This window comes from Melanaphis sacchari, unplaced genomic scaffold (genome assembly GCF_002803265.2).
Source record: "Melanaphis sacchari strain LSU unplaced genomic scaffold, SCAv2.0 Contig45_pilon_pilon, whole genome shotgun sequence".
In the NCBI taxonomy this organism is placed as follows: domain Eukaryota; kingdom Metazoa; phylum Arthropoda; class Insecta; order Hemiptera; family Aphididae; genus Melanaphis; species Melanaphis sacchari.
Window position 1 is genome coordinate 2,079,291 of NW_020271303.1, and position 26,695 is coordinate 2,105,985.

General features: G+C 25.4%; 1 protein-coding gene and 1 long non-coding RNA gene across 4 annotated transcripts in view; one reads left to right on the plus strand and one right to left on the minus strand.

The window, feature by feature from the left end:
• Positions 1-26,695, minus strand: part of LOC112598191 (protein-tyrosine sulfotransferase) — a 95,385-nt gene that overhangs the window by 66,436 nt on the left and 2,254 nt on the right. The window contains exon 1 of one of the 3 annotated variants that reach the window (XM_025344585.1): positions 18,673-19,147. The exons of the other annotated variants lie outside the window; for them this stretch is intronic. Coding sequence (XP_025200370.1) covers positions 18,673-18,771 — 99 coding nt within the window. The 5' untranslated portion in view covers positions 18,772-19,147. Of the gene's footprint in view, positions 1-18,672; positions 19,148-26,695 lie in introns of those variants that run through there. 3 annotated transcript variants of the gene reach the window in all.
• LOC112598192 lies at positions 20,953-26,134 on the plus strand. The gene is made up of 3 exons (XR_003114879.1): positions 20,953-21,053; positions 21,166-21,313; positions 25,835-26,134. It is a non-coding gene; the product is annotated as an uncharacterized LOC112598192 (long non-coding RNA).

The window sequence follows — 26,695 nt, forward strand, 5'->3', positions numbered from 1 at the left end:
AAAGAATTAAAAATCGTGTTTACACAATATGTGAAACTTAATTTAAAAATTGCTGAAAATATATAGTTATTTAAAATTTTTACAGACATAAATGTATATACATTATGTGTATTTACCATGTAAACGTTATTTAAAAACTCTGAACAGTAAAAAAAAAAAATAAAAAAAATTAGAATACATTATATTATATGCTATGCATTATCCTCGAGGACTTTCGTATGATTATTACATACGTATCTACCTAATAAAAAGAAAGATATATCTTAAACAATGAGAATATAATATATTACATAGTTATTACACAAGGTTAACATAAAAAACTAAGGTATACATATTAAACCGATAGATACCTATATACTGATATTGTGTAATGTTCTATACCGGATATTTAAAACTTGTAGAGATATTTTCATCTTGTCAGGTGTAAATGATATCTTAAACCAAAACCACAACAAATCGCCAATGAATTTGCACCGTGTCGTACTATAACTTTACACAATAATTACGAACAAAAATTAATTTTTACTGCGTTTTCCGAAGGTATATTATGTTTAAGAAGGTGCAATACATGAAAATTAAAAACTTATTTTTTACACACTAAGTACACATAATATTATAATTATTAATTATAGTATACATATCGACATATCGTATAGGTATAATGTACCAAAAACTTACGTATATACTAGGTATTTTGAGGTTTTCGGTGATACGGATCGGCTATTCATTACCGTTTCCGTATCGCGATAGCATTAGAATAATATTATCATCAAATATTTTCCCAAAGATAATGCACTAACTTTAACGATAAATAGTAAAAATGGTAAAATATAATATATATATATATATATATATTATATATAGTATATACGTATAAGTGATACCTATTCATATAAAATTATGTATGTATAAGTATTATAGGTATCGCCGAACAAACCGATTTACGATGTATATTTTATTTACAGCAGTTAGGTTCAAATATATATACGAGTACAACGGAAACTGATTGAAAAAATATAGAATGTTAAGTCCATTCAAAATGGTTACCCGCAGAAAACATATTATGGGCTTTAAAAAAAAAAAGTCGGTTGGTACCTATATATTTTATTACTTGAGCCTGTTCTACATATTAAATCGTTAACATACGGTTTTTATTTACGAACATTATATTATGAAACTTTTAAAGCATACCTATATAATATAATAATAAATGGTTAGTTAAACAATTTATTGTGAATCTGTTTTTGAGCATAGCAACGTTATATATTTTAATATACGAAAGAATGATTCGTATTAATACATAACGAAACAAAACGTCATAAATATTCAAGAAAATCAAATCATTAACATAATTATAACAAGCTGCAGGTAACTAATAATCATGTTGTCAAGAGTTTTATTTTTAACAAACTAATAACACTGATAGATAATAATAAAAAGCGGTATAACATAATAAGAAACAAATTTAAATCTTAACGGTTATAACGCGTATATTTGCTGAAGTGCATATTATATTATAGTTGTAGTTATATAAATATATTTACGTATAATACGCGCATACCTGCAAGTATATAACTATATCTACTAGTAAAAATAAAGTAAATAAATAAATATTTGTCCAACTCGTCTGTGGGCTAAATTTTATGCTGAGTAATATAAGCCACTTAAAAAGATACACACACGCATGACTTAGCTATTAATATTTGTATTATATATATATATATACGGTTCTATTCTGTTAATATAACCATATATTCTCACCTGATAATTAATAGTGCGATCGCTACGAAACATTACTCTTCCACTGCTATAAAGTTATTTCATTTATTTATTTTATTCTACGTACATAATTTATTTCTTAATTGGCATATTGCGCGGCATATGAAATATACATATACCTTCAAGCCAAATCAAATACACGCATCTAGTAATCCAAACATCGTATACATACCAAGTTCGTTTAACATTATAAGATCATTAGAAAATAGTATAACAAACAATATAGTAGGTACTGCAACCAATATAAAGACGAATAGCTAAAAAATCTTTAAGTCACATAATATACGTATGGATTAATACGGTAAATTCCGTTTGATTTTATCATTGGCTTATTGAACTAAACGTCTTATAGAAATCAAAATCAAAAACCTAAACGATATATATTTATATATATATACATATTCTATGTAAATATAATTTTTATTAAAACACAATTCACTTGAGCATAGTTTTTTAAAATTTTACCCATTTTTCTGATCTATCTAATTGTTAAATGATTTCCAGTACATATATTAGTTTTCTTTACAAAAAAAAATTTGTTGGAATTTTGCTGACATTGGATAAATGAGGTACAAGAGAAATTTATGTTTTACAGCGAAGAAATTATATTACTAGGAAAGCAGAGAAAAACGAAAAGTGCATATTCAAAATTATGGCGATACGAAAAGTTATAACAAGTAGGCAAACCAATTAATTTCTTAGTGAAATTAAAATTACGTATCACATATAATAGGTTTTAAGTCAATATAGAAAATAAATTAGGCACACAACGCTCAAGTGTATTTAATTATTAATAATTTATCCACTAATTACTAATGTGTACAATTTTTTTATTGATTTTGTGAATATAGTAATAAAGAATAATTAAAAAAGATTTTTTTTTATTTAATCAAATAAATCGGTTAATATAATCAAAATTTCAATGTGATTGAATTGCGGAATTAATTATATATACACACATGTACTACATTTAGATATATACGTTAAATTAAGTAAATTATGCGCAGACAGAAAGAACCTGTAAGAAACGTAAATAATATAATAGATTATAGGAGACGAAATCATGGGTGTGGAAATTTTTGGCACAAACAATATAATATATTATAATATGATGACGTAGGTACTAAGCCTACCTACAAATTGAACACACGATTTGTGCACTATCTATATTATTATAAGTATACAACAAATAGATAACATTAGAAAATAAGACGTCTTTCATTCTAGAATTTTGCCTTCACAAACTTTTTTATTAACATTGTTTACCATGCGTACTTACACGAATTATGACCGACGATAATACGATTTATTAAAATCACTATTGTTTATGCTTCATGGACTCTATATGGTATATGAATAAATAAATTTAACGTTCTTTTTTTAAATCATCAAAATGGATTGCATCGTACTAAAAATATGTAAGCTTCAAAAGCATTATGATAGTAAGCATATTCCTACCTAAATCAAAATAGCTATGAAGTATAATATTTCGATCTCGAGCGGCATTTTAATAATTTAAATGATTAAACAGCTGTGAGGAGTGCATACACCTACATATATACATGCATATTAATACGCGTGATGCTCGAGGAAATAAAGAGTGCGTATTATGATTTCGATCAATTAAGCCCTCCGCGCGCACACATATTATAGCCGTCAGCGGGAAAATCGTCTATGTAATATACGCTGTACGTATGACGACATATCAGGGCGGCTATATTATAATATTCAACAGCGGTGGTTCGCCGCATTATGTATAATATGTATAATATGTGATTAAACACTTGTTACGGGTATTTTTTTTTTTCGTTTTCGATGTTAAGACTTTTTATTATTATTATTATTACATGAATACACGGAGGTGATAAAAATATCGGACTAAGCTATTAAAATAATATTATTTTTCAATAAAGCCTAGGGCGCCGATGAAAAACGCGTGTTACGTGCAACAGAGTTCGATAGTATACGTAAATGTAGGTGGTATCTATCTAAATATACCACCATTATACATACATATTAGTGTATATATAAATATATATATATATATATACACGGAGACGAGAGACTTGGATCACGGCATAGGGTTAACAGTAGGAGTTGAGGTCATAATAAATCATAAATCATAGGTACAATTAATAGCAAACGCGAATTGTTTTGTTTAAACCGAAAAATGCATACTTAAATTTTAAATAAAATGTTATTATTTTTTTTATTTTATGTCTATATTTAACGTATTATAAAAATGTGTAAGTATAGGTGAAAGAATAGATGCATATAAGTTATACTTCAACGCTATATTATAAAAAAATATTTGGTTATGACTGACTTTCATGAAAATAACGAAAAAGGTAAAATATGTACCTATATTTTATTATAAAAACTTTTAAGTGAGTGAAATAAAGTAAATCTAAACTTTTTGTTTAAACTAAAAATTGTAAAACATTTCTGAATTTTTTTTTTTTAAATAAAAAAAAATTCCTTACATAATTATTTTTAAAGTATGTATTAATTATTTTTAAGCACCGAAATAAAATTACTATTAACTTGAATATAATATAATAATTTGTATGAGTAAATTCTATTGATAAATATGTAAGCATATAATAAAGAAATTAATTAAAAGTAGTAAGTACTTAGTATTTTAGTACTATCACGAAATCATTTAAGACAATTCGAAGCTAAAATAAAATAATTTATAGTTATACATGTGTTTATTATATGTTTAAATGAAACTATTAAAACTCAATAAAATAGATATACGTAGTATTTATATAGTAAATGTGATGTGTGTGTTTAACGTTAGGTAATTTGATAAAACAACTATAAATTATTAACTATATTACATGTATAATAGGATACATATCTACTGTTGAAATTATAGTAAAAATGTTTTTAATTTATAATTTAATAAATTGTAAACAACAGAAAAACTGTATTGTTTTCGTAAAAAGTTTTAGTATAATATATGATACAGATCTAATAAATGGGTAGAATCTAAAAAGTTTAACTCTATGCTGTTATTTTTTATTCGTTAATAATTTATTCAACTGTTATACTTTAAAAACAAAAACCCATGTGATCTTTATCAAACTTATTAATAGTTAAAGTATATTGTATGATACTACAATCGTTAATAAATACACGGTAAGTCGTAGGTACATATACGTGCCAAATAGCATTAAGATTAAACTATATCAAAATAAATATAAAATATAGTCCAAGGGTTGGGTATTGAAATCAACGGTCAAGATAAATTTCTGCCAACGTATGCAACAACGGATTATTTTTACCCATAAATTGCGTATAATTATAAATATTCAAATTAATTTAATCAAAATATTTTCTAGAACCAAGATAATACAATTTTTATTTTAAAACAATGTACTCCAAACCGCAAGCTTATTTTGGGCAATAATTTTTGTTAACTAGTGCCTCAACTAAAATATAGGCTAATATATTCAAGAATTTCACTGCAAGCATAACGAATATTATTAATTAGCAAGTGTAATAGTTTTTACAACATTATAATAGTACAAAATAAACCAATTCCATGGCCATATTTCAGCATACATTATAAAGCAATTATGTAACAAACCAAAAAAATGTGCGACTATGAAGAGTGTGAAATATTTCTGAAAAGCAAAAAAACGACCAACATCAATACATGATATATCGTATGATATTATGTACATGTACGTAAATGTAATGGAAAACGTAGTTATATACTCATTTGTATATTACAATATTATGATTGTTTTGTTAACTTTACGACGAAAACAATAGACGTTTCGAACGCAATAAACATTACTGTAATAAAACTGTTTGTAAGTGTACAACACTCGCGGCGATGTATCATTTACATACATTATAGCACACCGACGATATATTAAATATTTGGGCCCACATAAGCGGATGTGCCGACGAAAATAAAAAGACGTTACAGACGAGTGAAACAAAAAAAATAAATAAATAAATAAATAAATATGCAATACTTAGATCACGGTGACATGTTTTATATGTACGTAAAATATTATGTGTACCAGGTACCTATGCCTCCTATTGGAATGAAATAAAATACAATATATTATTATTAAGCTATTCTTTGAAACCCTATAAAATCATACACAGCAGTCGTATATAGTTATCCCATCGACCATCATACACGTCACGTTGAGTATCCTATAATGATATAGACTACTTGTAAAGCGCAGCAGAGCGTTGAAACGTTTTCTCAAAGTACCTATACCGCCGACTACGAAACGGGCGGTTGCGTATATATAATAATATATACTCCACAACATCGTATTAAGTTGCTGAAATGATAATGTATACGGGACGATTCGTTAAGTTGGCTATTATACTCTAATGTTTGTGATTTAAGAAAAACAATAATTTTCCGCGTCGTTTGAAGTATTTAATATTTTTGTAACTTTTCACAATTTTATACCGAAGTATTTTAATTTATACATAATATATATATATGTATATCTTAACGAAAATCTATATTTTATTAGTTTCAATTTTTCAACCGGAACCAGAAAACATTTTAATAAAAATGTTGATATTGGTATGCCAACACTTGGGTGCAGAAAATTAGGTGTGAAAAATTTGGAGCGATTATCAATACTTTTTAAAATTAAATTAAAACAACGTATAGTAATAATAGATTAAATTAATTCTAGATTTTATTACAGTATTTAAACGTATTTAATACACGTTGATGTATAGGTTAATTTATCATAAAGTAGAACGCCGATTATCCAACTAATTAATGCAAGGATGGTCCGCAAATATCCGAATAATTGAAATCTAAAACATTAAATTATTTTTTTTTTTTACATTGAAATTTATTATTTTTTATGTATTTACTTATGTACACAATTTGAAAAAAATTACTAAACGGACTAATATTTGAAAAATGATGATATTTTTTTTTTTTGGTTCAGAGTTGTTCTCTACTTCTGTAAAAGACTTTTTAAAAATAATAATGTTTTACATTTCAATTATTCGGATATTTGTGGACCATTCTTAACATTAATTAGTTGGATAATCGGCGTTCTACTGTATAACAAAGTATTATAACTGAAATAAAATTTAGAATTTATTTCATCTATTATTTAATTTTAAAAAGTATTGATATTCGCTCACAATTGTCTAGGACTCAATTTTCATTGCGTTTAAAAGTTCCGCACCCAATTTTCCGTGCCCAAGTATTGTACATTCGTTGATATTATCATAAAATAATATTGAATTTAAGCTCAGATGAACGGAGTAGAGAACCATACTATTCTTGTGCTCAAGAGTCGCATACTGACATTTTTATATTATTATTTATAGTTAAAATATTTTTACTAACAAAACATAAAGTATGCAATATTCAAAACAAATGAATTTTCATGTGCAAGAAAAATATTTTGTATTCGTTTAAAAAAAATGAACAATTTTATTTAGATTGTTATTAAATCTTAATATATTTTTTTGTAAAACTAAATTATTGCGTTCCGTACTTCAAATTAATAAACAACAACAATCAAGTTATAAAATTAGTGTAGCCAGGTATTTAGTCACTCTGTAAAGCATAACGTTTACCATATATTATTTATTCTCTTTGACTGTTTTACACGACCAATTGCTATCATACGTCACACTGAAAAAGGAGACCACACACGCGGGCAAAAAGCAAACAAACGCGATTAATTAACCGATGGACGTCGACATATCGGTCAAAAGACTTTTTTTATGACTTGTGTCAGACTGTCAGTCTACGTACGCACGTAACTGTGGTATAATATAATTGACTTTTGTGGTGTGGCCAAAAGTCTATATCAGTAAGTTGACCTCACCTATACTACTAATTATATAAACTAAGGTCCACCACGAATGACATATACGTGCATATAATAACAAGGATATTTTATTTAAAAATACAGATAACTATGTGTTTTTTGTTTATTAATTTGTTGATTTAAAGTTATAACTAACTCAATTCTGGTTGGGGAATAATCAGAGATTTTACTACAAAAAGTATTATATAATATATATATATTATACATTTTAATATAGTTATATTGCTGTGGTCCATAGCAGATTACAATAAATGATAATGCAATTTATGCACTCAGTCTGGTCATAATTTACCATGAGCGTAATATTTCAATCATACAACGTGTTCATTTCACGATATTAATTATTGATATACATATATTGCATATTTATGTGTATATAATATTATATTATTGACTTTAATTTTTTAAGTAAATATATGGGTAGCATTAATTAGGTGCAAAACAGAAATCAAAATTATTATTATAGCGAGATAGTATAAAATATTGAATACATTATATAGATAGATAAAATAGACGATTGCGCAGCAAGTATACTTATGTTGGACACCGCGAATCGAATTATCGTGCGACGCTCGCCCCCAATTTATTCGAGTCAAACCCTAAAGGGTATAATAAAGTTTGTGTTGTGCGCAGACGTATAGTAAATCTTTAGGGAAAATCTGGTATACATAATAGCTGTATACCATAACGATATATAGACGTCATACTGCACCAAAACCTCTTTTGTAAAACTGTATAATATTATCTGTATACGTGTACATATATTATATATACACATATTATTCTATATGAATGTATAATAAATGTGTGCGTATATATGTATATAAAATGTATGATAAAACATTGTCTTGGAAACGCGACGCACCTATATACATATATATTCATAATCTTATGAGTTATTATGACTTATGGTTTATATATTATAATAATATTGCGATTAACGAAACTTGAGATTGTAAAAACTTTCGGGCAATATTGATATCGAAAGAAATCTATTGTAAACATGCGAATCTTTGCCAAAAAGGATTACGGTGTCATTTTTTGGTTCACTTGGTGGAAACGATGATCTATTATGACAACGGTGGTTAAAATGTGTACATACATGACACATGTGTAATTTATGAGACTACAAGAGTAAGCCTGTTTTTCCTTTATTATTTTTTCGAAATGCTTTTGAAGTGCGCATTTATAGGAACCACCGTTCAGATCGTTAATAAACACGTATTTATATCAGAAGAAAATATGTTATGGTGTATTTACCCCCTCGAAAATACGTTCTACATAATATTATAATACAATTTGCTGCGCTGTATAATATTGTTATTGTTATTATATAGCTGTTTTCGATTGCCTACATTGAAAAGTTTTCGAATAATATGTTTTTGTCCATATCGTTTACGCATGCATAACCCTCTCCGAGCAGATAGCAATTGGCAACCTTTCGACATCACACGATGATTCACGATTTTGTGTTTCCTGTCGTATTAAACGCCCTGTATGTATACAAAATTTGACCTACCAAATCATTTACCAAATAGGTGTTAGCCGTTACCTGTATGTACGTAATATATACAAATACATATTTTTTACGATTTCAGGTACATAACAATGTCAAATATGCTCGTGGTTATCGATGTATATAGTATAATATGTTGCATTTAATTAGAAATCAAGCGTAACTACAGTGTATTGGTGTTATATAAAAGAAGAGTAATTTAAACTTTAATTAATGTTTCGGCAAAGACAGCGCATCATCATTAGTAGCAAACATTATTCCTCGTTGAAAGACTGCAGATAATAATTATAATTTAAATTGGTTTTATCGAATAGCTCTATAAGGGGTTATTAAGGTGTGAAATTAAATTTGTTTATTATTTTTATAAGTCGTCGTAAGTGTGGTCGTCATAATATTATTGAACCAAATCATTATGATTAACATCGATTGTTTTCGATGAAAATAAAATGATTAATTGGCTAGACATCACGTAAAGCAATATTAACATAAATTAAAATGTATAATAATATAATACTATAATATTATACATCATTAATTGATTATGCGCAGACACGCGGTAATGTGTGTATAATCTACAACGTTATAATATTCATTGAAAAGGATCTAAATCATTAAATGTATTTAACTTAAACTCACGCAAACATGATATAGTAGTTCTCTAATTTTGACCATAAAGTCTATATAAAGCAAATGCATCTAATATGCATATAGGAATTTAAGTCACATATCCGCGATGCAATACTGCAACATACTAATATTGCACAACAAAACCTGCGGGGATCGTATAAAATTTGAATGTATCTAATCTCCATAAGTTTTTCAAAGTTTTAACACACAATTTGAACGCCCTGTATATTATATTATATATATTGGCCACGCCTATTCAATTCCATATCGATTCTACATAATAAAACCAAACGTGCCTAACTTGTAATCATGTGCCATTACACCTATATAATATTATACATAACAACGAAACAACCGTAATATACTTATTATTATATTTTACGGCCGTTGTTGGTAGGATGCTACTAAAATTTTTATTACGTTTTAATTGCTCGAAAGACCAACTCGAAATGCATAAAAATTCCCCCGGGCAATATTTCATTTGTGCGCGTGGCGCTTTTAGATTGTTTTGAGTAGGTATTTGATTTATTGCTTCGCTCTTTGCATCGTATACTATAAAGATATATTATTATGATTATTATTATTCAAAGTAAAATATCAAATACTATTCCGAAATGTATTCTTTTTGAAATACTATAGCAGATACTTGATCGAACATCCCGTTAGATAGTGTATTGCTCACAATTTATCAGCATTTATTGTTTCGTTTAAGAAAATAATATTAAACAATATACGCGTATATATCATCATCACCATAACCGTATCGGCTGCGGACGTACTGGCAGTAAGCGAGGGATGAAGGAGTTACTTTCTTATTTTATTTTAAATTGAATTATTTTTTGTGTAAAAAAACAAGAGTGAAACACATTATACTTTTTTGCGGACCATTGGGGAATCTTCAACAATAAAAATGAGTATATAGCACGCGGCAAACGACATTTTTAAAAATAGTCAACATTTTAATAAAAAGGAATGATTATTTGTATATATGCTATGAAATATGCAGAAAAAATCAATATCTTAAAATAATATGCAATATATTATGTGGGATCAGCTATTGGCCTATACATAAAAGTTTCTCTTAAAACTGTTTGATGTTTTTAAGTATCCGAAAAAAATATATTTTATTATAATTCATAGTCAATCGACAAAAGAGATTAAAATCGAATTGTGCGGCAATATAATATATTATGAGGTAATTTAAAATCATAAGTATAGTCAAGTATAGGTATGTTGTACTACGATTGAGTAACCACGCAAAAATAAAAATAAAAAGTCAACAACCCTGTAGAAAAAGTGTATAAATACCTGTGGTAGTCGCACGTTTAAACTAAGGAAAATTTTGTTATGTTGTTAGTCCATTAAATAAAAGTAACTCCGAAAACATTTCGTAACGTATAAAAATCGATCAAGAAATTAATTTATATAATTGAAGTTTACACGTAATCAATAAACAATAAATATTAATAGGCATTTAGACAATCAGAAACTCCGTTATCCTGTGAGCAAATGTATCACCTAATTATTTTGAAATTACAAACATTTGTCAACAACTTTATTGATAAAAAGATATATACATTTAAAAAATATTTTTAACAAAAATGTCTATTTATATTACACTGAAGTATTAAGTACAAAATGTTATTATTATCAATATATTAATTTACTCAAATTTATTATATTATACAGCAGATATGATTAGCGTGAGTATATATATTCGTATTAATAATAATTATTTTAAATGGAAAACTAGATTTTTTTATAGCGATTAAAAGTAATTTTTAAAGTAGATCAATTAATTTTAATCTTAAAACGATTTGTAATTATTTAAAGTGTATAATAATACGTTATAAAAACCTAATATTATGTATTAAAATTAATTATTTTAGGTAGTACAAAATATTTAATCACTAAAATATAATACAATTTACAATTAAATTGATATAATATACATATATATTCACTACCTATTATAAATGCATATCAACGTTTAAAAAAAATATTAATACATTTTCATTTACTATTATTAGTATAAGTTTAAAGTAGTAACAATCATATTATTCAATTTCATCAGATACTTAGGAAGTCTAAGTATATTTAAATTATATTGCAGTAAAATAACTTTATCAAATAACGTAAAATACTCTATCCTTAGATGAAACGAAAGAATTAAAGTTTAGTTGAATATTACATTACAAATACAATATGTTCATCCCTACTGAAATTTAATTTTTCTTTAAATACCTTTTTAGATGTTTTACTGATTTTAATTTTAGAAACGGCTTTGAACAAAACCAATACAAACGAATCAATTACTAATTATTTCCTATTTTGCGATTGTTAGACACTCAATTGTATAATATATTATAGATATTAGACAATTGAGATATCTCAAATTTCAATTTCGATAATCATTATCAATTATACTAAAATATTTAGCTGTTTTATAGAATGACTATTATATAATATTTGTGGGTAGACACAAGTGCGTCCTCTTAATAATGTTAATATTATTAAATAATAACATTATATTATTATGCATATTACTGAATACAGAACAGTATACATTCTACAGGTACCTACATATTATATTATACGTGTTCATCAAAATGTCGATCAGTCACATCTTAAATCAGTTTTTAATTATGTATGCTGCTTATATTGTAAAAACGTTATAAATTACGCGTATTCAAATAACTATATTATGAGTCATAATAATTAGTTTTTAATATCAATAATTATTATTACATAATTATGGTTCTCAAATTAAATTAATTTATAAATAATTAAACTATATGTTATGCAAATGTAAATTCGACTGAATTTTAATTATTTAATTGATCGATGATGAAAACAAAAATGTATTAATTTTTTTATAAAAAAATGAATGAAAACTCGAATAAAATATTAATTTATTAAAATATTATAAAGCTGATAAAATAATAAATGTGCATGTAATATAAAATAATAACAATTATTTTTTATATGATAATAATACAATTATCAAAAAAACGGTATTTAATATATATATATGTTGTAAGAATATTTTCTTTAAAAAGAACTACTTTTATAAACAAAAAGGAATTGTTCGATTTCAATAAAGTATAAATTATATCCAATTTTCGATAAATTGAATGCTATAAAGTGGATGAAAGAATTGAAGCGTATTTAAAAAAAAAAATGCTCACAACACAAAAAAAAACATGACATGTCGAAGTCAATAGCTTTTACGATTCACTTAAAACGAAGAATGTTATATTTTATTTCAAGAATACAAATTCTCCAGCTTCAATTGTTTAATACTACACTTATATTTTAAAACGAAATACAATGCAAATTGATTGGCATAAGCTACCTGAATTTTGATTGACTACGTGTTTAAATGGCATAATAAAGCAAAGGATTTTTCGTAAATTAAAAATAAAATTTTAAATTTGTTGTATTAATTGATCAAATGCGATACACTTTTTTACAACAGAATTGATTGAAAAATTTTCATTGTTTCCTTCAGCAAAATTTGAGTATTTTTATCTTTTTTGGAATCAATATGAAAAACAATTGTTCAAAAAATATTTTACATTGAAAATATGACACACATATACAATGTAATACACGACAAACGGAATTTACAAAACGGCCAAACCCGTTTTACATATTTATTACTCATACACAGTCATTGAATATTGGTACTGCAGTTTATCCATGCATAATATTGACACTGTATTGAAGCTAGAAGTAAATAAACTTATATCGACGGTAAAGCCTCAAGCAATTTATATATGAACACTTCTAAATTAGATTGGTTTCGTTAGTACTATAATAAATCGGGAATTAGAGTAAATGTGTTCAATTGATTTATATATTATCACGATACACGTTCGACTTATAAAAAAAATAATAAATGCTGTAATTAAGAATCATCTTTGAATTTGTTTATATTAAATCGTTTAAACACAAATTATACGGTAGGTAGTTACTAGTTACCAGTTAAATTATGAAACAGATACTAATAAATCATATAGATTTAAGAGTTGAACGAAAATATAATGAAACGGTAAAGAAATAAATCTAAGAGTCTATTTGAATACGAGATGAATCTATTTAATTTAAATTTATTAATTGCAGGTAGTTATTGTATAAACACAGCGACAAAACTGTAAGTGTTAGGAAAAAACTAATAAAATGTAATTATCGCCTAAAGAAATCTAAACAAGAAAGATACCTAGCTAGGATCAATGTAATTAATTGAGATTAAAGTCTTAAATTAATACACATAAACTAAGCCCACACAAAAAAACAAATTAAAATTTGATTTTTGTAGTTTGTTCATCATAATATTACATGAGCTATAAAGTGGATTGAAGAAAAAAAAAAACTAAAATGCACGTCTGTGAATTCATGTATGAAGCTGTTTCGGAAATTAAATTTTTATACTAAAATATCACGTGAGTAATAATAATAATGTGTAGGAAGAATTTACGAGTACCCTACTAACATATAAATGTGTAAAAAAAACGATGATTTTGCAAAAGTTACAACAAATTAATGTAATTATGTATCTACTTTTTTGTTGTACATGATTTACTAAAATAAGATTCGCCATGCGTACACATAAATGTTTCAGCAGGGAAGATACATGTTGCACGGTATAAACACAAATTCGAGTGTTAAAAATATTATAATGGTTTAAGTGTCATATTGAACCAAAAAAAAAAAAAAAAAAAATTGTCTAGAAAATAAGAAACACTGTTTCACGCATATACATAGAACATAAATATTTGTGTATATAATGTTTAGTTATTATTATTGTTATTATTGTTATTATTGTTGTATTATATATTATGTACTCCGTTGGTATTTATGAGGTTGTAACTATCTTTATAAAGACATATATTCTATTACGGATATTTTGGTGTAAAAAAAATATTTTATTTCCATTCAATTCACTCATCCTAAACAGAAACAGAAAACATTTTCGCTAACTATAATATTTGTAACACGACATTAATAAAAAAAACTGACTCTATGGTATTGTTGCAAACAAACAATAGCATTATCGATACGTTATTACTGTTGCCATTAGTATCATTTGAAATCAGAAGAATGAAAAAAAAAAATACGAAAATAGGCGTATCATCAGATTGACAATATTGCACGTTGTATTTATAAACGAAACAAAAAATTGATAGCAAGATTTTTGTCGGTTAAAAACATTGTGTTTTACTGTGTGTATACGAGTTCACCCTTTTTTGCACGTACGGAAAAATAATTAACTACTTACCACGTTTTTTAGGATGATGTCCGTGACAACGAAATACCAACTATATAACTATATAAATATATACACATGTCTAAATAATAATAATGTGTTAATAATATTACTTCCACACCAGACCAATTGTTGTGACCAATAAATTCGAAAGACGATCATTAATTTTATTCAACGTCCATTTAACAATAATTATATTGTACCGTTATTGTGTCAAAAGTTATATTACAGAATCGTAGTAATTGATACAATAGGTTTAAATGATTGTCATTATTTTCGGTAAGTACCAACAAGTCGACACAGATATAGACGCTTTTCGTCGAAGTCAAATATCTGTGTACCGTCACAGCGAACGGTAAGGCCCGAATTGGCTACACCTGAGACTTTTAACAATGTCGGACAGCTGGAAAATGAATTTACGAGTGAAAAAAAAAACAGAAACATTTTTATAGAATATTTTCGATCGATTTGTTTAAATAATTTAAGTTTAAAAAGCAGCAATTTGCATATAATAAGATTCAAAATTGGAAATTAATTATAAATAATTTGATGCTTTCAGTGTACGAGATATACGTTGTTGTAAGGTGAAAATAATGTGAATATCAAAAACACATAAAATGTACACGAGAATGCGACTAGTGTAATTATTGCAAAAAACCTGTTTTGATTTTTCGTAATTAGATCAAATTTTTATCGAAAAAAATTACACGATTTTTAAATTTTTTAATTTGTAACGTAGAAGACCAGATAATCAACAGATGAATATGAAGCGTAGGTATTTATTTAAATCACCTTTTAAAATGATGTTTAAAAGATCATATAGAAATATAGTATAATATGAGCATTAACTATAATATATAATAATATGTTGAAACTTGTTCATCGACTTTGCCGGTCATAAAATTAGATAATGTGTACAGTTTAAGTAAATCTATTGAAAATAATAACTAACATTAAGTACCCACTTTGTTGGCATACATATTATATTTTTCGAAACAATATAGTTACTGTAATCTAATAATTAACACGACATTAAAAATGTAAAATTAGGAATCGAAAATGAGAACAGAAAAACTATAAATTACCAGAAAACGAGTCTTTATAATTAAGGCAATTAGACAGAAATGAAAATACAAGTAGACAGATCGAAAGTTTAAGCCTGAAAACGTGACTTTGGCCAAATAATATTCACTTCCGCTTTTTGAAGTCATTTGCGTTTTAATTAACTAACTTCGTCAAAATAATGTTGCAAAATTGTGCAAATACTTAACGCTATATGGGTCGACAATACAATATATTTATGCATATTGCATATAACTCATGGAAGTTTAGTGAGTGTATATATATTATATATATATATATATTGTAATACAGTTTTTTAAAGGAAATCATCTTACGAAAAATCTATAACTCGTAGTTATATAGCGTTAACTGTAGGTACTACGTGTTTCTTAAACATGCCATTCTTACTAAAACCACAGGCCATAAAGAATATATTATATTTAATACATATATTATGCGATTTTATATAACTATATTAAAATATTTCTGAATAAGTTACAAGTAGAAAACGCTTAATCGCACAGAATAATTAATAATTATTTTATTTTTTTTTTGTAAACAAATTAGCTGAAATTATTATTATGACTGTAATGTGCCCATTTAATAACTTATATTAAGTAGTACAATACTAATAATAGTGGTTCAGAGTATAACGATTTAAAAATATACAGATTTGTATACTCACTTCATAATCAGCGAATCAAACTTATAGCAATAAACTCGACATTTAAAATATTACTATAGCTTTAGTATTTTATGTAAACATCAAATAAATGTTTTAATACTTCAATTCTGACTACAGTGCTATTAAAAAATAGCTAGTAGAAAAAATACATTTCACAGTAATTTTATAATTATTATTCTTAGAAATTAAACACATAAACACAGATAGTATCTGATCACATCCAATAACGTCATTAATATTGATTTTTTTTTAATGAATTTTTATTCATAGATTATTAATACTGATTTTTACAAACTATAACTATAACAATATGGTAACATGCACTTATTTAAATGTGTTTTATAGTATTATAAAATGTTTATCTTGATGGTATAAAAAAATGCAAAACTTGAAATTTACCATTTATTTTCCATTTTAATTTATAATAATTCATAAAGTTATAGGAAATTTAAATTATTTACAAAATTAAACTAATTAAATTATTTTCTTAAGTATTTTACTGTTAATACATTTATTTATTTTTATTGTTTTTGAATACAATATTACATAATGTTGGGAATAATTGAAAAATATAATTTTTAAATAAAAAAATGTTTTTAACGGAGACAAACATAGTGGGACGTCCTGTATTTTAAAATCAATTTATTTGGTCTACATTGCAATTGAATATTAAAGAAATACTATTAAAATAACGTATCTATCATGATATCAAAATTAAAATACAATATTTTTAGTTTGAGCCCGTTATTAAGTATCAACGAAAAAAAACAATGTAATTAAACAACCTACAATATAAAATGTCAACTCCGAGGTAATTAACTGTATAACCATTATAAAATCATAAAAATAACCGAAGTTAAAAATAATAAAATAGTTTTTTTTTTTTGTTATTTTATTAGACTAATTAAGAAATAAGTATCTAATTTATGAAAGATACATACACGAGTACATTAATTCTTTTTTTTTACTTTTAGTATATTTTTATAAAGTTCATAATATTTTAGCACATGTTTAACTTCTATTAGTTTAACAAAATAGACATAATGTTAAAATTTTATGTTAACAGTCATTAATTCAAGACCAATTCATGGTTTTTTCATTATCTGCAATAAAATCTATAATACGTAATCAATTACTATTAAAATATCTATTACTTATTAAAAGCAATGAAATCAAATTTTAAATATTTGTATAACATATTTATGTGAAATATCACAAATTAGTTTGTGATTTATCATTATGTATTATAAATTAGGTACAACCCTGCATGTATGTGAATATTCCCGTTAGAGTAATTTTCATAAATTAAAAACTAAAGGTGAAATTCTAAACACAATAAATATACTTATATTTAACAACGATACGAATTTAGGTACTGCACATTTGCATACGTATGGGCTTCAATGCTTTATTATAATATACCAACAAAATTCAAACATAACAGTCATTCAAAAAGTTTACAAATGTTTAGTACTATTAACTTAGTTTGTAAACTTTTCGGGTCACATGACCAGATATAATTTATACGGAAAAACTTAATGGGAATAACTGCAAAGTTTTCAAAATAGAAAAGGGTTTCTAAACACCTAAAAACGATTTAACATGTTTTACCTCTTTGAAAAGTGGTATCCTGATTCCGTTCAATTCATATTTTTCGGGAATTTTTTTTTTTATCATCATTATTATTTCTGATCAAAACTTTATTATTAAAACTTGTAGAGCCGACCACTAAAACAACGGCAACAACAACTGCATCAATAACGAACAACACGAACGTCAGTTAATCGGGATAATTTAATTTCATTCGTTAAACAAATTACGTTTAACTAATATTTAATAATATAATATACTATTTATCTACAATCAATATATTGAATACTATCCGTACCTTATATCCACCACACTTGTGACAAGCGATCACGTCTCCGTTGTGTTTGACGGTGGTTTTATGCACATTTCCATTACCAAAATTGCTGTAGTATGTCATCGTACGACATTTGGGATGATAAAAATAAAAAATACACCAAAATCGACTACACTATACGTTTAATAAACTGCTCTATTTTATAAATAATATAGCATCTATTATTTATATATATATATATATATATATCGATACTGATCGTGCTCGATGAAATGAAGTCGCGACTGGGTCAACACGATATTCTATAGTTTTTTAACAATTTACGATTTGTTATAATTATGATATTAAAATGTATGTTGACGGTACACGGTACACCCGACCCGGTTGCGTACCTCAGACGATTATAATATAATAATATACGACACGACTCGTGAGTTTGTCATTCGGAAGACGATTGTAAGCGGTGACTTTTCGCGGACGCGGCGACCAACACGCTCGCCGTCGGACTGCGGACTGAACCGAGTCCACCGCCGCGTGATTCTCGCGCGCGTTTTACGGTCCGGAGACCGCGACGGCCCAATAATAATATGTACACAAACATATATATATATAATGTAGGTATATATCACAATCATAGGCGTGTACTGATTTTTATCATGAAATATATAACTACTCAGTCTTAACAATTAAATAAATATATAAGATGTGTACGTGCGGCGTGTGTGTGTGAGTGTGTGTGTGTGTGTGTGTATGAATATATATAAAAAATAAATACTGGTTGAGAAATATGTTTTTATATTCATTTCGAATAAGTTTAACATGAATAGAACTAGGATTTGTGTATGTATTAGAATAATAAATAGTACCTAATATACGATTTTCGGCTGTATTTTTTTTTCAACAGATGACTATTTTGTGTATATGTTTATTTAGAACATACAATTATACGTAGTATAATTAAAAAAATATATAAATGTTTCTACCTATACAATAAAATTCAAGATTTTTCAAATAATATTATCATCAGTCGATGATATTTCATGTAGGTATACCTCCTACTACCTACTTAAATTTTGATAACAAATAGGAATACAACAACGTAATACCACCGGATCCTAAAAGCTAATATATAATATTATATCAAATTATTCTCCAAAAATATGTTTTTTCTTATTATGATTTCGTAGGACCACTGCGGCGAAACCATAACTGAACTCGAATGAATAATGAATAAAAATACTTGTCTTTCATAATTACGAAACACGATTCGGAACAATCAAACGGATTTGTTACAGATGATTCTTTGTCGTGTTTTTTCTGAAATAAATGTTAAGTGTGCAATCGCATTGGACTCGTTTCTTTCGAAAAAAATAAATTATCAAACCTATGCGCGACCGAACTATTACTTTGAGCTGCAATATCATATCTGCCGACGCAGTGTTTCGTACTATCTGCATTTTACGACAAAAATGGTGTACAGGCCAAATGTTCACGCATTCATCAGAAAGAGAGAGTCGGATAGTCGGCACCTAGTCTGTACATAATAATATTTCGCGAACGTACTTACAAGGGCAACGGGGACACGGATTTGTCAGAGTACAGATTACTTTTGTGTTCGACAGAAACGTGATATCGTGCTCGGACATGAAACATTTTCCAATACCGAGTTGGTTTTTGAAACGTATTTTAAGTTTTTAAACATTTTATAAATATTAAAAAATTAATTTTTTGATTGCAACAAAGGGCTGTTCAAATAAATGAATCTAATTTATGGTTATAAATCGGTCCATACACTGCATTAGTAGGCACTTCTGTACACTGGTAAAGTATGGCACGCAACAATTACTTCTCACAACCTTAATATTACGTATAATGACGTCGCAACGACCGAACGTACATTAACTTCTGCTCTGCGCACACCAAACTTTGGACAAACGAAATAACTTAAAATTACATGTACTTAATACCTACATAGTAAGTAATAAAAATAATATAATATTTATAAAACGATTTCACATCAAATTTTATATCGCATCTCATAGTATCATATTGTAATTTATTATATATTTATTTCATTTTTATTTTTTTTATTTTTTTACGGCGTACAAAACCAAAAAAAAAAAAAAAATACAGCAATATATTCATTGTATAGTAATAATATAATAATAATATGCGCGTATAGCTAAATGTGTTTTTTGTGCGGTAAAGATACGTCTAAAAAACAACGAAAAGCAATAACGTAACACATAACAATAAACAGTTACTGTTATCGGAGCGACGCGCATACATGCGATATAATAATACACGTGATAACTCGTATTACTCTTCGTGAGTGTAATCGACGACGCGCAACGAAGCCGGAGATCATAGCTACCATAGTCTGTACTTATTATGTTTTACGACGGGTAAAGTTTGTTTTTAATATATTATCTACCTAATAATACTGTATAATATGCACTTAATGCGCGTGTGTGTTTTTTTTTATATATATAAATCGTGTTATTGTCTGTTTTATAGCTTATTTATTATACTCGTCCAAATAAAATGATGTAATCGACAGAAATCATAACGTACGAAAACCCTTCGCCCTTTGGAGTACTACACGTCTGCGCGACTATTGTACGGATGAAGTGAAATAATTTTCAAATATTGTTTTACCATTTCGGTATGTATAACATGAATAGTTTAGGTATAACGGATAACTAACACACAAAATGTCAATAGATGTACGGTAAACTTGCCAAATTTAATAAGATTTGGAAGTATTACTGGCAGGTACCAATCTACTTGTTATATTTTGTAATATTTAAAAGCATGCTTTGATGTTATACATAGTGTTTAAAATTGAGTGAATGTTAAGTGTTTAAGCGCACTCTAATGCAATATTAGATTTCAAAAAAGGTCATAACATTATATCCAAGTTATGAATTGAATTCATCTAATACATAGGTACACGTGCGTCTCTGTGGGTTTGTAGATAGCTTTATAAGTATATAAACTGAATTAAGTATAATATACTTCTTATATATATAAAAAATATACCAAGGTAAGCCCTATGTATTACACTAATAACTTAGTACAAAAATAAATAACTACGTTATTCTCGATATTATTACAAGCGCACATTTTTTGATTTAATATTATACACTAAAATGATGCGGGTAAATATTTCACTTTGAGATTTTTAAAAAAATGAAATTGAACACACTATGATATATATAAAATCAGTACTATATATATATAATGGTGTAGAAATGGTCCAGTCAACTAGAAAGAGTGTAAAGTCTGTACTAGAATCAAATATCAGAAAATAAACTAAAAATTTTTATTGCTACTCGTTTATCCTAATGCGCTAAAAATACCTGATTTTACAGTATAAACTCTTTATATAATGCGTATACGTAGAAGAATAGTATACATATATAATTTTTACAGATATGTTTAATACCTATACTTTAGTCGTTGCACATTTCGTCTATTATAAAAGCACCTAAAAATGTTTTAAACCTTAGTTTTTTTATCACGTGTTCTATTAAAAAAAAAAAAGATTTCCTTAATGATATTATCTTAAAACTCGTCTTGTCCATATAAGTATATAAGTAAGTTTTAGTACAATTAAATGTATTACGAGTACAACGTATTAAAGTACGCTTATGTGCTTATATGCAGTGCATTTCTTTAAAACTAAATTATAACAAGCTTATATAGTATTTTATATCACAGAAAAAAAAACGAATTTATAAAACAGCGATAACTGTATACTACAGCAGTACACAACAAAATTAATAATAATATAGGGCATGACATTCAAATATTGAAGTCTAAAAAAAAGTTTTTTTATAACATTAAAATGTTCACATCAGTTATTAAATACTAAAACACAATACACTATTACTACACAATAACAAAATAATATAACTGTCAACTTGTTTTTATTGTATTAAAAATTTATGGTCATCCGAACGTTTAAAACTATAACTGTAAAAAAAAATATAATACACACACATATTTATATAATTATATATACAATATATACAATATAATATAAACAACATAATTTAAGCAAACATTTATTATTTTAATCATTTATGCAATTTAATATTTATTAATTTTTCACTTTTAATTTTTAAATTTATAATATAATGTTGTTGGTTTAATTATTAGTTAAGTATCTATACGATTTAATACAACTATGTCAGTGTATAACATATTTTATTCCTATTGAATGTCTTTCATAACCTACCAAGAGACAATCTTATTTATTTTATTTATTTTGAAGGCAAACTGTTGAAATTAGATAAACATAGTTTATAAAATTTACCAAGAAGTTAATAATTAATGCTCTGAAAAAAGAGTATTACTATAGTTTCAAAAATTTAAGTGAATTGTAACTAATGAACATTAAAAGTGTTTCTTAAATGAATTAAATTTGGCAAAAATTATTTATAAACACGTTTTTATATCACACATTCTAGCTGAATTTTGTAACAAATAAATGGATTAAATGTCTGCCTAATTTAAATAATTTGACTCTTAATTGGAATATGTAAAAAATGTTTTTATTATAATTTTTTTGAAACAAACAATGACAGCAAATATTACAATACATTAACACAAACTTAATTAGAAACTTAAAAATGTATTGAATATTTTTAATTGGTTCTGACAAGTACATACCTACAGAAATTATAAATTTACATATTTTATTTGTTAACATTTTATTATTCATCTGAATTGCAATATTTGCGATAATGGTACGCTAATTTAAAAACATTTATTTCAATATTTCGTACCATGAGGCATACAATTTACTACACTCAAAAGATTTAATGACATTTTTAACATTTTTAAATAGTGTCGATTATAATAAAATAGGTAGGTATATTAAATAGCTACTAAAACTGTATAAAATAAATAGGTACATTTTATACCCATTAAATACAATCTATCAGTTGTACTTTTATTAGGCGTTTCTATAATAATATTATATTAATTTGTATTCATTTCGTATTTAATCTCAATATGTTATATTTTTCTAATAACTACTCACATTATGACAAATATGTGTATTATTTAAACTGATACAGAACAAAAGCTTATGATAATTTAATTTTATGTCAATGGAAACTGCACAATTGTAGTAAACAGTGTGTTGTTGATACGATAAAAAAAAATAAATATATAACAAAATAAATTATATTTTTACTTTTCTTTAATGTTGTATAATTTAAAATTTAAAAATACTAAAACTTACAAACATCACATGCAATTGTACAAATAACATTTTATACATATTGTACTTTGCATAGATTACTTTTTTTTTATTATTTACATCGTATAACTCAATTATGTTTCCATTTATAAACTGCATTTTTTTTTTCAATTTTATTTGTCTATTTACCAAATAAATATATTATATTATGAATAAGGAATACATTTTTCTAATGAAACTTTTATATTTTGTAATTATTATAATTTATTGGTGATCATATAAAGTATAACAACATAGGTATTTATACACATTTCATAGTTTTGCAAGATACCTATATATTAATCATATTTTTGTAAACTTATTAAACTATTTATTCCCTTTTTTTTAACACGCCATGCCCAGATTTTCAAAAAATCAATTTTATAAAAATGTTTATTTATAAATCATTTAATTGAATTACTAAGTTGATTAAAAAATGAATTAGCACAAAATAAAAAAGTATGGAACGAACTAAATTTTTTAAATGAATTGTAAAATGTTAGCAATTAATTTTTCTATTATTTATAATACGCCATAAACATAGAATGAACAAGAGTAGATAGTTCAAGATGAGCTATAAATGAACGTCACACGTCGTACACTGTCATAATAATAAACCAAATTAATTGACATCAACATCGGAAATACAAAATACATTACTCAAGTTGTAATAAGTGATGTATTAATTTTTTGTAGATGTAATTGAATGTTGATATTAGTAAGTAAGTATATAAAATTCGAAAAGTTGACAATAGATATTAATTTTTGCGGGATCGAGTAAACTTATAATATTATACTTACATAATGAATTTTACTCACATATTTTTGGAATGACACTATTTGATTTCACATAATTTATCAAATATTACGTGGCATCAAAATTATTATTTTAATTTTGTTTAAGAGTCTTAATCTGAACCAAATGTATTATATAGAATATACATTGACATATTATGTATCAAACATATTATATTGAATAAAACTTTTTTTTTACTTGTCACAACATTTTAAATTAAAGGTTCTTTAGTGTAAAAATTATCAACGATCATACCAAAATAAATTATTTTTTTTAACATTAATTGAAATATCTGTGAAATAAAAGTAGGTATTTAAAAATAACTGATTAACTTAAATTTTTATACAAAGTATCTTTGTAGTTAAGACTAATTAAATATCATAATATTTTTATTTTTGAATATAAATTTCACATTTTATCATATTATACTTGTATTTTTATTAGATACAAACTTAACAATTTTTACAGGTTAATCCTTATTATTTTACATGGTGCATTCATAATTTTAAAGTTTTTATTATTTTGAATACTTATATTTTAAATTTTATATTCAGAAGCAAAATATTTTTCTAAATATTTCGATACATAAAAATCAAAATTTTAACTAGTAATTCATTAGGTAATTATTAATTAGTATATTTAAATAAAAAGGTATTTAAAGCTTAGAATTTTAAAAAGACCGAGCTACAGAAAAGTGAACATTATTTAGTTTTAACTCATGTTTAACTCTATTTCACTCATCAAACCTTTAATACATATGAGTTATAACTTAATAATATGAATCTCAATTATTACGCACCAAATTAATCTGTAAAATATTCTATTTCAGAATATAAAATTAAAAATACATATTAATGTTAAGAATAAAGAAAAGCTTAAAAACAAAAATAAAGCATATACATATTGATTTAAGATAGATATTCGATAACAAAGTAGGAATACAAAATATTATATTTTTGACGTTAATTAACTACTAACAATTAACATTTACCACAGTTTCAATTTTAAAAATATCTCAACTTAAAATATGAATTTCATCTGAAAACTTTTTATTGATATTATTTATTAATTTATCATGTTTTTTAATTATAGTTTATGCATATTATTACAAATATAAAATATTCATTAAATTTTTACAGTAATGCATACAAATATGGTTTACAACAGGTATTTACGAGTAATTTGGCTTTAACCTTCTGACAAATTGGCAGTTATAAAATTTGACAGTGAAAATAGGTAAGTGGCATGATAAAATCTTACCCTTTAATTATAGTGATATCACAGAACAAATTAAATAACCTTCATCTATTATGTGATGATATCATAATACATTTTTTTCACATAGAAATTTTGATAAATTTGACTAAAGCAGCAGCATACAAATTTACAAGCATTATTCATAATATTCTTACCCATTTTATAAATGTTTTCTACACATAATATCAAGAACAAGGATAGCTACTTTAAAATTTAAAACCTAAGTAAACAAACTAATAAAATATAATATATCTAATCTTAAAATAAATAAATGTTTGATAAATTAGATAGATAACTACTAAAACCTTTTATATAATTTATTTTACAATAATTTCACATTGTGATTGCAATATAAAAAAGTCTAAATTTATTTATGACAATAACCTATAACAAAAAAAAAAATGTTTATAAAAGATTTACCAACATATTATTTAAAATAATTAACTTTATTTTTATAATTTTACAGTTGTAGTCAACCAATCTTCATAAAATCCATTCAATTGATAAATAAAGTAACCAATATAGCTAATAATAATATTCTTAAAAATTCTTGGAAAAATCCAGTTGTATTTAGTTTACTAAATCAAATATATAATAGTGAAGTAAATATGATAAACTTAATGACAATATTTAGGACAAATTGTACAAAAAAATAATAAAAAGTAAATAAAATTATTTATCTGTGTAGATTAATTCAAATAATTTATATTTTAAAATAATAAAAGTAATTTAATTTATTTTCA